The following is a 13,556-nucleotide window of genomic DNA, read 5'->3' on the forward strand; positions in this document are numbered from 1 at the left end:
AAGCAGGGTGAGTTTTTTTTAACTTTCCAGAGCTGGGCGCACACCTTTAATCCCAACTCTTGGGGGGCAGAGGCAGGTGGATCTCTGTGAGTTCCAGGCCAGCCAGCGCTACACAGAGAAACCCTGTCTCGAAAAACCAAAAACCGAAACAAAACAAAACAAAAAGAAAGAAAAGAAACCTCACATTAGGCAATGGCCTCTTTTGCATGGTACTTTTTTGTGGATTTGAGATTGTATTGTCAGGTTTATTTGGGGGAGCACCCAGTCCTTCTTGCCATGCCTTCCTTTGAAAGCTTTCTGAAGGACTGAAACCAAACCGATTCCCTCCCAGACCAGCAATTTCCAACTTGATGGGGCATGGCAGTTCCTTGATGCTTTTTGGAGGTCGATCCCAGGGCTCAGCTCTGTTCAGTGACTTTTGATGCAGTGTATCAGAGGTTGGGTAGGGGGGGCTTTCCAGAATTCTGATCTTAAGGCCTGCTATGTATGGTCCTTGAGAAACCCTCTTTCTGTACTGGCTTCTATTTGTGCCCGTTCTGGCTTCTTTCTTTCTGTGTGATTAGCATTGGTAAAAGGGAAGGAGGAAGCAAAGGATGACTCATCATGGATATCTTTGTGGGTCACAAATGGTTGCGTTTATCTGAATGGGAAAAATGAATAAAGTGCAGTTTAATAGACTTGAGATTTTAGTAATAGGTGGTGCTTCTTTAAAGTAGCCTATTTGAAGTGGGGCCTCTCAGAAGGAAGGCTGGTCAAGTAGCTTCCTACGCAGTGACTTGGGCCTAAGAGATGCCCTCCAAATAATGACTGTTTTACTGGTAAGTGGAAGGGAAGGAAAAATCTTGCGAAGTCTTGCAATTGAGCTGTTCTTTTAAGTGATGCTTTTGTCATGGGGAAATATTTAACAATATTAAGAGTCACTGTCTTAAGTTCATTCCACATGCTTTTTTGTTGGAATGACCTTTTGTCTTTGTTCTGTACAAAGTCTGTTAACCAGTCTAGCATATAGCTTACTTCTGCCTTGCATGCAGAAGGCCTCTGTTCCCTCCCTAGCACTGCTGCCCTGTTAACTCAGTGCCCAACAGGGGGTTATTAACACCCTAAAGGGTGTTGGGCAATCTCAGTGGCTCCCAGGAGTTACCCTCTAGAACCAAAGCATCACCTCTCCTGGAACTGTAGTTAGAGACAGGTGTGAGCTGTCACGTGGGGGCTGGGAACCAAACTCTGGGCTCTCCACAAGAGCAACCTGGTGCTCTTAATCGCTGAGCTATCTCTCCAGCCCCTCAGTACTTTTTTTTATTACCTTTGAAAATCCTCTGTGAAGCTGGCCCCACCAGTTAAATAAATCATTTGCTTTATTAGTTTGATAAGAGATGGATACAGTTTTCTAAATTGTCCCTCATTTACTTGTTATTTAGCACAGGCTACTAGGTGCCTATGGACATTAGATAACTATCTAAATAGAAGCCAGAAACTGATAAGGAATGAAACTCTAGGGGGCTCATCTGAATAAGAAAAATTAATAACACAGCCTAAGGAACTTGAAAACCAATAACAGATTCCTCAAAGCAGCAACTTTGCTCCCCTTCCCTCTGTTATTTTAATTGGGTCCTCTGGTCCAGAATTATCAACCTTGGATTATGAGTTTTGAGGAAATGGTGGTTTGGTGGTTGTTTTTAAAGGATTTTTTGAAAAACACAGTTACTAAGCAACCGCTATGACCTGCTGCTGCTCAGTTAGAGTTCAGTGGACAGGGTCACCTCCAAAGAAGGCAATGCATAGACAAGAGCAAAACGCTTGGAGACAAATTGGATGTCATTTTGCTGTTATTGTTCTGAGTTTAGGGGTTGTGTTGTTTTAGTGAGGCAGGGTCTTATTTTGTACTTTGGGCTAGCCTGGAACTTATGAGCCTTCTGCCCTAGTCCTATGGGTGCTGTGATTATAGGTATGAGCCACTGTGCTAGTCTGGTTCCGGGTTCTGTGTATAGTTCTTTGGTTCATTATCATCAAGGACGTGCTGCCTAGTCAAATCTCTTGCCTGCAAGGTTCCTCCCTGAGTGAGCCAGAAGAGAGGGCCAGAAGGAAGGAGCAAGAAATGATCCCTGTTCAGGGTTAGAGGCTAAGCCCTGGGGTGAGGTCAGTAGCCTGTCTCTCTGCACAGCCTAAGGCGGCTATGACAAACCAGTCACCACCCTTTACATTTAGATTAAGACGCCTTATTTATATTGATGTGCTGCCTTGTAAGTCTCAGAACAGGGACAATGTCCAGCTGCTGTGCCCCTCCCCCCACATTTAATAGGTGAGTCAGTGACTCCAGTGCTTTCTCCAGGATAGTAGGGACAGGAGTTAAGTAATGAGGACAAATCACTGTAACACTCGGTGCGTGATGAATGAAAGAACACACGAATTTAACTAGTTGCCTTCATTGATACCACTGTGAAGAAAACCAACTTTGAGAAGAGGTTATTTACCTGACTTTTAACTCCACTCCCTCCTCCCGCTTGGCTTCTTAGCATTTCCCTTTTCACCCAGCTGAAGGTCAGGTTGCTTTGCCCAGGGAGCTGAGGGAGGCAAGGGGGAGGGCAGGTGTTGGAGCAGGTGTTGTGTTTTCTCCCACAGAGTCACACAGACTAGGTGGGGTTCTTCTTGCCAGCCCCTCTATGGTGCATGAAAATGCTTTTGTGGAAGTTTTTCCCTGGAAGTGTTTTTAAGCAGTTGTCCAACCTTCAACGTCCAGTATAAATTTTGACAGCTTTTAAAGTTAGCTTGTCATTGAAGTATGCCTTGTTTTCTGCCATTTCTATAAGCCTGTGTCTCTCAGTATGCCCCATTTTACAAAGCAATTATAGACCTGAAAAATGTTGTGTAAGAAGACATTAGATTTAATGCTTGACAAATGATTGCAGTTTGTTTCTTTTTAGACTTTGTACTGGGATCCACTATCTCCTCACTAAAAAGTCGTCCTGGGAAAGCTGTCCTCCTTACCTCACAGTGATTGAATAGCCGCTGGTCCTTTCCAGCCCCCCTGCCCTGCATCTCAGGGCCATCTGTTCTCTGCACTGGGCTTTTTGGGAAAGTCTCCTTGCCCATCTGCTCTCCTTTGGCCTTAGTGCCTTCTCTAAAGATTTATAAAGGCTACCCTGGAACCTCTTTCCAGTTGTTATTTTTTAAAGATCAGTGAGATTTTGAAGCAGATAAAAGCAGTTTCCATTTGACAAGCCCAAATGCAACATTTTTTTTCTTGGTGCTTTTTTTCTCTGGGGGGGTGTTGGTCTGTCTTTCTCAACCTGGGGGAGGGACTTTGCTTATCAAAGCAAAGATTCCACCTCCCGGCTGCTTTGAAGCTAAGTCTCCTGGCTTTGTGGCCGCGGGTGTGCTGGCCCAGGGAGCTCCTTGGGTTCATTGTTTTCCCGTCTTTCCCCTTGTCTCCCTGACAGAGTATAGTCGCTTTGAATCCAAGATACATGACTTGCGAGAACAAATGATGAACAGCAGCATGAGCTCTGGGTCTGGGTCTCTCCGAACCAGTGAGAAGAGGTCCTTGTATGTCAGGTAAGTTGCCCCTCTGAGCGCCAGGCCTAGCCTTTCTTCTCTAACTGGTAGGGTGGGGCTTGTGTACTCCCTGCACTAAAACTACACTTTGCACTGTGTGCTCAGGCTGTGTATTTTATGGTCAGTATCTCCTCCCTTCTGTGAACTGGTTTCTTCCTCTTCACTCATGAATGAGTCAGTCAGTACGGGAAATGTTCAGTTTGCTCTAATTGTACAACTATTAGGTGATTGTTGCTAGTCAGCATTCAAATAACACTTGAATATTCAAAGCATGGTGCTTGCAGTCTGTGCTTTGAGGGGAAAGCTTAGCATCCCCATCCCCTTCCACTTCCATATAGTCACGATAGGCACAAGGGTTTGTGTTTGAGCATATCAGTTATCACAGTGTTCTAGTATAGTGTCTCTTAAGAGACCAAAGAGCTGGCAGGTTGCTGTATTCTGCATGTTTTGCTGTGTTTCTATCCCCCTCTCTCCACCCGCTGCATGTGATTCATAGGACAAAATGGTGTATGCTCCCTAAGAAGAGAAAGGCAGGGACAGATGATCACACTGTACGAACTGATGAAAGCTATGTGGTGACATTGTCAAGACTGAGTTTTTGACCCTTGAGGGGTCAAAGTACAAAACCTTCAACTGGTAGACTGATAAGGGGGGTACTGAACTTTTCTTAGAATTAGGGGTAGTTTCCTTCCTGCCGGGCTATTGAGCAAAATCTGGCCACCAGTACATTGTAGCTCTAAAGGGCAGACACCTTATAGAAAGGTGGTGGGGTTACTTCCCAGAGCCCGAAGTAGTTCCAGGCTTATTTAACTGGTTGAACATTTTATGGTGGCTTCTGATACTTGCTGGAGGCGGGAAGGAGAGGCCAGTTGCCTGGTAACGTGACAATTATTGTGTCCTTGGGGTGTGAAATGACGGTAGCTAGCTGATGTCAATGCTAATTGCAGTTCTCACGTGCTCCTTTTCTTTTTCCACAGTTGGTTATCACTGACCCTGCTGCAGGGAGTCAGCCTAGGGAGCATTTTGTGCATCTGAGGCCCACTAGAGCCCTTTGAGCTCTTTTCTAAAGTGAACCCTGCACTCTGCTCTTTGTGGGTGGAGAGCATTTGCTGCATTCGCCTCCTGCTGGCAGCAGAAAAGGGTAGAAGAGAGGCTTGGCAAGGCCCAGCCATCCTCCCAGGTTCCCTCCTGGAGAAGAAAGGCCTGCTGGTGGTCACTAAAGCCCTTGCTCGGGATCTCCAACATGGGCAGTGGGTCTCTGATGGGGGGAACCATCATGTGCTATTACCCCCAAAAGTGGGGAATACTTATGTGACTTGGTCAGGATTGTTCCATTCTGTGCTTCCAGCCCCCGCAGATGTGGCACTCCAGTGTGCGTGGGAAGCTCTCTTTAGGCAAGACAGTTCCTTCAGAGAGCTTTATTTTTAGATCTCTCCTCTCCGCCTAGCCTCTGCTAGTGCTGTCCCTGCCTGGGTAGGGAACCGGGCACTGGCTCTTGATGTGGAGCACCCTTGTGTGGCTCAGGCAAGGCATGCAGTCAGCTGGACTCTGGGAAGGAAGGGAAAGACCAGGACGCCCTTGCTGGTGAAGCAGTTTGATACAATCCACTCCTAACCCTGCCTAGATAACTGTGTCCTCTGAGGAAAGGAATAAGAACTGCTTATGATCACTAGATGCAACCAGGGGAGAAAGGATGTTTTATGGTTACAGCTGGGAGCGGGAGCCCCTTCCTGGGTTAGCCCGTTGGTCTGCCCACCTCTGTCCCTGGCACAGTCCTACTGGACTTTCTTCTGTATGTGAACACACTGGCTTCTTTCGTGGCTGGTGGTGGTGGTGACTGGGAACTATGTTGGGACTTGGACTTAAGGTCTCACACATGCTAGGCAAGAACTCTATCACTCAGCCACATCTCGGCCCCTTTTATTTATTAATTTTTAAAATTTAAGATATGCATGCTGGCCTGTAAAGCGCCTTGTAGCCCCACATGGTCCTCTTGCCTCAGCTTTTTGAGTAGTTGGGATTACAGGCCTGCACAACTAGTTTCAGCTTGTTTCTTACATTCTTAATAAGGAAAAAAAGCATTCCATTCATACCAATAGTTCCTTAAACTATTACCTCCTCTCTTCTTTCACTGCATTCTGTGGTAGGAAACACTAGTTCCTTAAAAGATTACTATGACTGCATAGAAAAGCAAGTTCTTTAGTTGAACTGGGCAAATACGGGCTTAAACAGAGGAAAATAGGGTTCTTCTTTGTGTGTATGTGTGCTCAACTGTATGCTTGCATACCTGTGTGTGCATGTGTAGGCCAGGCTGGCTGCCAGGAATCCTCTTGCCTTTGCTTCCCCAGCACTGGGATTAGGGGCATGGACCGTCCTGCCCAGCATTTTTCTGTAGGTGCTAGGGACTGAACTCAGGCCCTCATGTTTGCATACCAAGTACTTTTCTGAGGAATAGATTTCTCCACTGTTTTTAGTCCAGAAAACACGGTCTTAGGCAGTGTTGCCCCTAGAAATATCAACAAAGGAATATCATTTGCAGAAGCCTATCCTCCTAACATCCAGACTGGGAAAGTTTGGAGTCATCTGTACTCTCTGCTGCCACTTCTTCCAATCACTTTTTTCAGTGGCCTCGCATGACATGAGAGCAGCTTTTCAGCCTGGTGATAGGCCTTCTGAGCAGCCCAGGAAGGCTCCAAAGGAGCCCTTGTCAGAGATCAGCAGTGACCTCGGCCGCCATACTCAGTGACCGGTTCACTGGTTCTTTAGCACCAGTCTGACCTCTTCATCACCTGTGTTTCTCCAAGGGTCTTGCTTGCTGCTTCAAAGGCTCTGTCTACCTTGCTCAGTGTCTCTAAACACCTCGTTGGCTCTTGTCCTGAGATGGCAATACCATTGCCCCCCAAAGCTCTCCATCAAACAGTTGTAGAAATGACCTCCAGCCCGTACAACCTGATGGACATATGCACAAACTAAAACCGCTCACCTCCTGCTCCAACAAACCAGGTTCTTCTCCCTCCCTCCTCCCAGAGCTGCTGAAGTTAATTGCCTTACCTTGTCATGTGGAAAAGGGATTAGATTTGTTCTGTCACCCAGGGCATATTTCAGCTCACTGTAAGGAAGAATGCTCATAATCGAAAGTCTGCAAAGGAATGGACTGCTTTTTTGAGAGAAGATACTTGATTTTTTTTTTGGTCACTGAAGGGGTTATACAAGAGCCCGGGTGGCCTTTTGCCCTGGGTGGTGCAGAGTTAAAGTTAAGGCAGTATTCTAGGCCTGTTCTGCACAGAAGCTTTCCGTAGTGCACTGGCATCTTCAGCCACCACACTTCATGACCTTTGTTATTCTTTTGAAATGTTTTCAAAAATCCTTTAAATAATGCTATATTATGATCCCATTTTGCATATGAGAAAACTGAGGCTTGACTCAGGCTGCTAAGAAGTTCCTAAATTGGAACTGAGTTGCACTGACCTTTAATAAAATGTAATTCTTTCTTAAATTTTCCCAGCCCACTACTGACTGATGGGAATTGGCTGGGTTGCTGGTAAAAATACATTCCTAGCTCCCTCTTCTAGAGACTCAGGTCACTGCATAGTGAATTTTTTGGTTGTGGTTGCTATTGTTTGTTTGGTCAGTTGGTATTTCCCCTCTAGTACTTGGGGTTGATTGAACCTAGGGCCTCTTACCTCTGGGCTACATGCTCAGCCCTCTTTTCCTTTGAGAGAGTTTCACGGTGTGAACCAGGCTGACCTCAATCTTGTGATCCTCCCACCCCAGCATCTCAAGTAGCTGGGATTACAGGCCTTTGCCACCAAGTCTGGTACAAAATGTGTTTTTAACAGTTAGAATGCTCAAGAATGGCCACTTTATGCCATGATTGACGCTTATTTTTACATCAGTGGAGCAGCTAAACATTATGTTTCCTGTTCTCTGGAAGGCGGTAGCACAGAACTAATAACTTGAGCTGGTTGCTGGGGTAAATTCAGGGAAGCGGCCGTCTGTGCCTGTCCTGCAGCTCGCCTTTTACTCAAGAGGGTGATGCAGCTGCACTTTGCAGTTCCGGGTTTCAGTTCGGTTACTGTTTCCCCTCTTGACACTTTTTCCTTTTTCTTTTCTCTCTTCCCCTCCCCTCCCCTGTACCTTCCCTCCCCCCTGTTCTATCCCCCTCCTGTTTGCATGGGTTTGCAGAGCTATTTTGAAGGAGGTAACTCCCTCTCATAGCTGCACTGAGGCTGTACAAGGTGAAACCCTGGGAGCTGCAACTGTTTTAACCATAGGGAGATGGGAGTTTTGAAGAGGGACGCAGGAGGAAGAAGGAAAGATAACAGTGTAAAGCCACCAGGAACTTAATGAGAAAGGCCTTTCCACTCTATTTATTTATTTATTTTTGGTTTTTCGAGACAGGGTTTCTCTGTGGCTTTGAAGCCTGTCCTGGAACTAGCTCTGTAGACCAGGCTGGTCTCGAACTCACAGAGATCCGCCTGCCTCTGCCTCCCAAGTGCTGGGATTAAAGGTGTGCGCACCATCGCCCGGCTTCCACTCTTTACTGTACTAGAATAATCTCTTATTGGGTGAGTGTGATAAGCAGAGCCTTTTCTTGCCCAGCCTAGGGCTTTTGCTCTGCTACTGCAGTGTTTGCTGGTAGAGACTACAGAAATCACCTGTCATGCCACTGGCTCCCAATATGCTGGCTAGGTGTTTAATTTAGGCCATTTGTCTGTGAAGGCCCACCAAAACTGCTAATTAGGTTAGCATTCCAGAGGTGACTTTGATTTTATAAATGAATGAATGAATGACCTTGGCCTCTAAAGGTTGCCAGGAGGCTCTGTAAGCGCAACTGTAGAGGTTGCTTTTTTTTTTTTTTTTTTTTTTTGGTTTTTCGAGACAGGGTTTCTCTGTGGTTTTGGAGCCTGTCCTGGAACTAGCTCTTGTAGACCAGGCTGGTCTCGAACTCACAGAGATCCGACTGCCGCTGCCTCCCAAGTGCTGGGATTAAAGGCGTGCGCCACCACCGCCCGGCTTAGAGGTTGCTTTTGAAATTCTGTGCAGCCTCGACTGGCTGTAGTCTTCGCTGCCTCAGGACAGCATTCTGGCAGTTTAGGAATTTTGGCCTCCTGGCTGGCCATCTTCCAGCCTTCTTCCCACTAGAAAATGGAGATCCTGTTGGGATCTGTAGTTTCCATTCAATGGGACAATGTTAGGATATTGGCTTGGTCATCAAAAGACTAGGGGGTGCTTCTTCCATCAACAGCAGGATACTTTTACCCAGTAGTGTTCGTTGAAGCCCAGCTTGGTTTATTCACTAATACGTTTCAGTAGTAGATGAAAATGCTAATAAGAAAATGTTGGCAGGCTTTACTGTCTGACAGAATTTGGGAGTGGCAACAATATTAATTTATTTTTGGAGGGCTAGGGGTCAAATATAGGGCCTCACATGGACTAGGCAAGTAGTTTACTGCTGAACTACACCCAGGTTTGTTAAAAGCACCAGTAATATATGGAAGTCACCAGTGCTACCAGTGGTGCTGGAACTGCATGGTTCCAAGAGCTAGTGCTAGTAATCCTGCTCATTCCATCATTTGCAGGGTCTGGGAGCCCTGCATGGTCTCTTATTGTGAGTTGTTGGTCCTTGAATATCTCTTAAGTTTCATGGTTGCCTGTTTAGGGCCTGGTACTTTTAGATAGACTAGAGATGAAGTCCCTGACCTCCTTTTTGGAAGGTGCATCAAGATGACTGACTCTGCTAGCCACATTTGGTGCACATAGACACTCATACATAGACACTCTTATGAGTGTCTCCCTGAAAGTTTGGCTTTAGAATTTTAGGATGTTCTTGGAAGCTGCTGGAACCTTTAACTTTGTAGCAAGGTCAAGAACTGGTGTGGACTCTATGGGTTTCTGTGTTTGTGTTAGGTCAACCAGGCAATGGATGGGCTATTCAGTCTTTGGATTATATGTGCCCTAGAATACATAGCATTTTAGCAATGCACCAGGCCTCAGGTGCAGTAGAAGGGAAGCACAGCAGAACATGAAGGGATAATAATTTGAGGGTATCTGTAGGATGGCCTGGGCTCATCCACTTCACAAGCACTCAGAAGGGGCCCCTTGGGGGCTGGAGAGATGGCTCTTCCAAAGGTCCTGAGTTCAATTCCCAGCAACCACATGGTGGCTCACAACCATCTGTAATGGGGTCTGGTGCCCTCTTCTGGCCATATACACATAAATAAATAAGTGAATGAATGAATGAATGAATGAAGGGCTTTCTTGGTGATAATACTATGAAAACTCAAAAGGAATCATGGGAGAATTAATGGCAATAAATTGGGAAGGTTGGTACCAAATGCCTGGAATGGATTAAGAAGCAGGATCACAAAGCAGGGATGAGAAACTTGGGCTGGGCCATGGAGGATTTATGCAGGGGACTGAGGGAAGGCACACAACCCAGGCAAGACAGATGGCCTTCAGTAGGTCAGGAAATGGGCATGATCCTAAGAGAGTTCTGTAGAAGCAGCCCCTTGCCTTTGAGGCTCTTAGTACTAAAATGTTTGCTCTGTGTTGGGAAACCTGCCTAACCAGTTCCCTCCAATTAGTTGTGTTTTTATTGTATTCTGGCTTGTTAAGTTTCAGGTGCCACAGTGGGTGTGCGAGGTGCTTATGATTTCTCTGGATCTTTTATACTCAAGCTTCACAATTTAAGATCTGAACTGCAAAGACTTTCGCTAGGTAATCTGTTTGCTTAGAGCTGATTATATCCTTGCTTTCCCCTCCACTAGAGAAGGGTCAGCTGAAATGAGGATTGGCAGTGCTCCTCAGAATATATATTACCCCTGTGGATGGGCACATGCAAGATCTCTTTATGGATATTTAAAAGGTCACCTCTTAAACAATATAGCTTCAAGACGGTTGGAAACATTGTCTCCTTAGAGAAGCAGGCTGTGGCCTTCAGTGTTGGTATGCTACCAGTCTGGGGCTTGAACGTATACACTCCTGGAAGCTCTATTCCTTCTCGTGCTGATGGAACAGCACCAAAGGCTTCTTTGTTGTGTGCTCTTACTTATTTTCCTAGGCCATATTGCTTAGCTTCTTTTCTAAACAATTTAATATTTTTCTGCTTTGACCTTGATGATTGGAAAGTTGTAGGGATCTGTCTCTCCTTGGGGCTTTTTAGATACACAGCCATGGTCAGAGCTGGGAAGTCACCTTCTGCTGTGTACACAGAACACTGTGGCTATGGATTTGGGAGTGGGAATATTTTTGGAAGCTTTGGTCTTTCATAACATAGTGTTTCTTAGTGACATCACTGATCATTAACTTAACCTTAACTTCTTAAAATTCTTTTTATTGAGCCAAAAAGATGGCTAGGGGGGAAGGTGTCTCCCATTGAAGCCTGATGACCTGAATTTGATTGGCTGGATCCCACCTAAAGGTTAATTAAAGCAGATAACCAACCCCACAAAATTGTTCTGGGATCTCCACAATGTGCTGTGACATTCATTGTGAATAACAACAACAACAACAACTACTACTAATAATAATAATAATAATTGAGGAAGAAGTTAAGTTAAAAAAGAAGTTAAGAGCCAGATGGCGGTGGTGCACGCCTTTAATCCCCACACTTGGGAGGCAGAGACAGGTGGATCTCTGTGACTTCAAGGCCAGCCCAGACTACAGAGTGAGTTTCAGGACAGGGTTGTTATACGGAGAAACCCTGTCTTTGAATAAAACCAAAAAAAAAAAAGTTAAGAGAAAAAAAGGTGGGGGGGTGTAATAATAGGGGAGGTGGTGGGGCTGCATCCCTGGCACCCCAGCCGCCTGCCCGGCTAGCTTATGCCCGAAATAACAACACACAAACTGTATTCATTTAAACACTGCCTGGCCCATTCTCTTCTAGGCTAATTCTCACATATTAATTTAGCCCATTTATAATCATCTGTGTGTAGCACCCCAAGGTGCGCTTACCAGGGAGATTCTAGCCTAGTCCATCCTGGGTCGGAGCTTCATCCCGGGAGCCGGGCATGGCGTCTCTCTCTGAGGCGTCTGCTCCCGAGAGAGCTGTGGAGTCTCTGAGCTCACTTCCTCTTCCTCCCAGCATTTTGTTCTGTTTACTCCTCCCACCTATCCTCTAACCAATAAAATGGGCCAGGGAAGTGCCTTTATTAGCCAATGACCTTCCTCCATCAGGGGGGGTTCTCAGTCTTTTAGTCTTCAACACAGCCATCCACAGGCAAGCTTCTTTGTGTACACACACAGTGGCAGCTCATTTTATTATGTCATTTTTTAGGTGTGTGAAGACAAAGGTTTGGCTTTCTTTTTTTCTTTCTTTCTGTCTCTTTGAATCAGATGTTGAAATGGTTCTGTGTCATTTGGGCCTTGCATGTGATAAACTTCAGTTCTGTGGCAGTGATTCAGTTTGACTTAAAAGGGGGCCAGTATCTATCTTAACTTCCTTAGGCTAAAGGTGGAGAGGAGGAACTATGGGGGTCATGGATGAAGAAGGTGCTTAGAATAAAAGGTTTGGACCATCACTTTTTTAGGACTCTAGGCTGCTTGACTGACTGTTGCTGATAGAAGGCCACAATTTTCTTTTCAATTCGTTGGCAATTTCATAAGGATATATTTGTGTGAGGGGGAGGAGAGAGAGGGAGAGAGATGTATTTTGGTCAGTTGTCACCCCCATTACCCTCTCTCGTCCCTTTTGTTTGTGACCCACTGAGGTTAATTATTATTGCTTGCATGAGCGTGAATGGCGAGTTATTTACTGGAGCCTGGGGAACTTCTCAGTGGCATGGAAGAAAATGACTCCCTTCTCTTCAGCAGCCGTGTTAGATGTTCCCAGTTTAGCATGCTTTTTCTTAAAAAAAATTTAGATTAAAAAAAGACTTAATGTGCATGAGTATTTTGCCTGCAGATACATAAGTGTATCATTGTGTGCCTGGTGCCTGTGGAGGTCAGAAGCTGGGGTCCGGTCTCCTGGAACTGGATTCATTATGACCTACCATGTGGGTGCTAAGAACAGAACTCAGGTCCTCTGCAAGAGCAACAAGTGCTCTTAACCTCTGAGCCATGTTTCCAGCCCATAGCATGCTTTTCAAAGATCTTAGATGATTGCTGATATCTTTTTAAATGTTTATTAAGGTTTAATTTATATACCTTTTTTGGCTACATGAAGCATGCTATGTGAGAGATTGACTTTAATCCCCTGGCTTGTTCTCCTTTGCTGTGTTCATTTCCACATGAAAGCATAACATGATGATAATGAAAAAGTCAAGGCAATGAAGTGGCTTACACAGGCCTAGTAAGTGAATGTCACACCCCTCAGCTGGACAGTCCAGCTGCTCTTCACTGTGACCCAATCAGATATGGATGCAATGATGAAGCTTGCCCATACCTTTTGTTTCTTCCTTCCTGGTCTTTGCTTACTCTGCCTAGAGAGACTATTTTCTCCTTATCTTTACCTTTGGAAATCTTGAACCTTTATTGAGACTCTATTCAAAAATCAATACCGTTTTATTGCTTCTCAGGTGCTGTGTACTCCCTGGGAATGCTCTAGGCTTTGCTTTGCCTCGTTTCTGTGCTTGTTGCTGCACCACACTCAGTGTGCTGTACTCCTCTGTCAGAGAGCATGCTCTGCTAGGCCATTCAGTTAAGAATATTAAAGATTTAATAAGAGCTTTTTTTCTGTCAATCCAAAATGCAAATAGAAAAAACCTAGCACAACATTATTTTGTGCTTCTCCTATTTAACACAATGCCTGCAGAAAGAATACTCCAAATGTACGTAAATAATGAAGGAATGGTATTTTATAGATATAGCCATATGGCAAATTAGTGTGTTTATTTTTAAAGATACCTGGCTATGACTTAGACCTCATGACATTTTTTTTGACATTTAAGGGTCCTGATCTGATAGTGCAGAATGCTGTCCTGTGTACTGCTGGGTCTGACCTTCATCTAGGAGGATGCCTTCTAGTTCTTAGCATAACATAATTTCAGCAGGAAAAGAGGAGG

General features: G+C 45.2%; 1 protein-coding gene across 3 annotated transcripts in view; it reads left to right on the top strand.

Annotated features, from left to right (window-relative positions):
- Positions 1–13,556, top strand: part of LOC121443291 (disks large homolog 3-like) — a 49,811-nt gene that overhangs the window by 23,780 nt on the left and 12,475 nt on the right. For all 3 annotated transcript variants that reach the window (XM_041644992.1, XM_041644993.1, XM_041644994.1), the window contains one exon: positions 3,438–3,552. In XM_041644992.1, coding sequence (XP_041500926.1) covers positions 3,438–3,552 — 115 coding nt within the window. The remainder of the gene's footprint in view (positions 1–3,437; positions 3,553–13,556) is intronic.

Source organism: Microtus oregoni, unplaced genomic scaffold (assembly GCF_018167655.1).
Source record: "Microtus oregoni isolate MIOR12 unplaced genomic scaffold, Mior012 000104F_ref0000108, whole genome shotgun sequence".
Classification (NCBI taxonomy): domain Eukaryota; kingdom Metazoa; phylum Chordata; class Mammalia; order Rodentia; family Cricetidae; genus Microtus; species Microtus oregoni.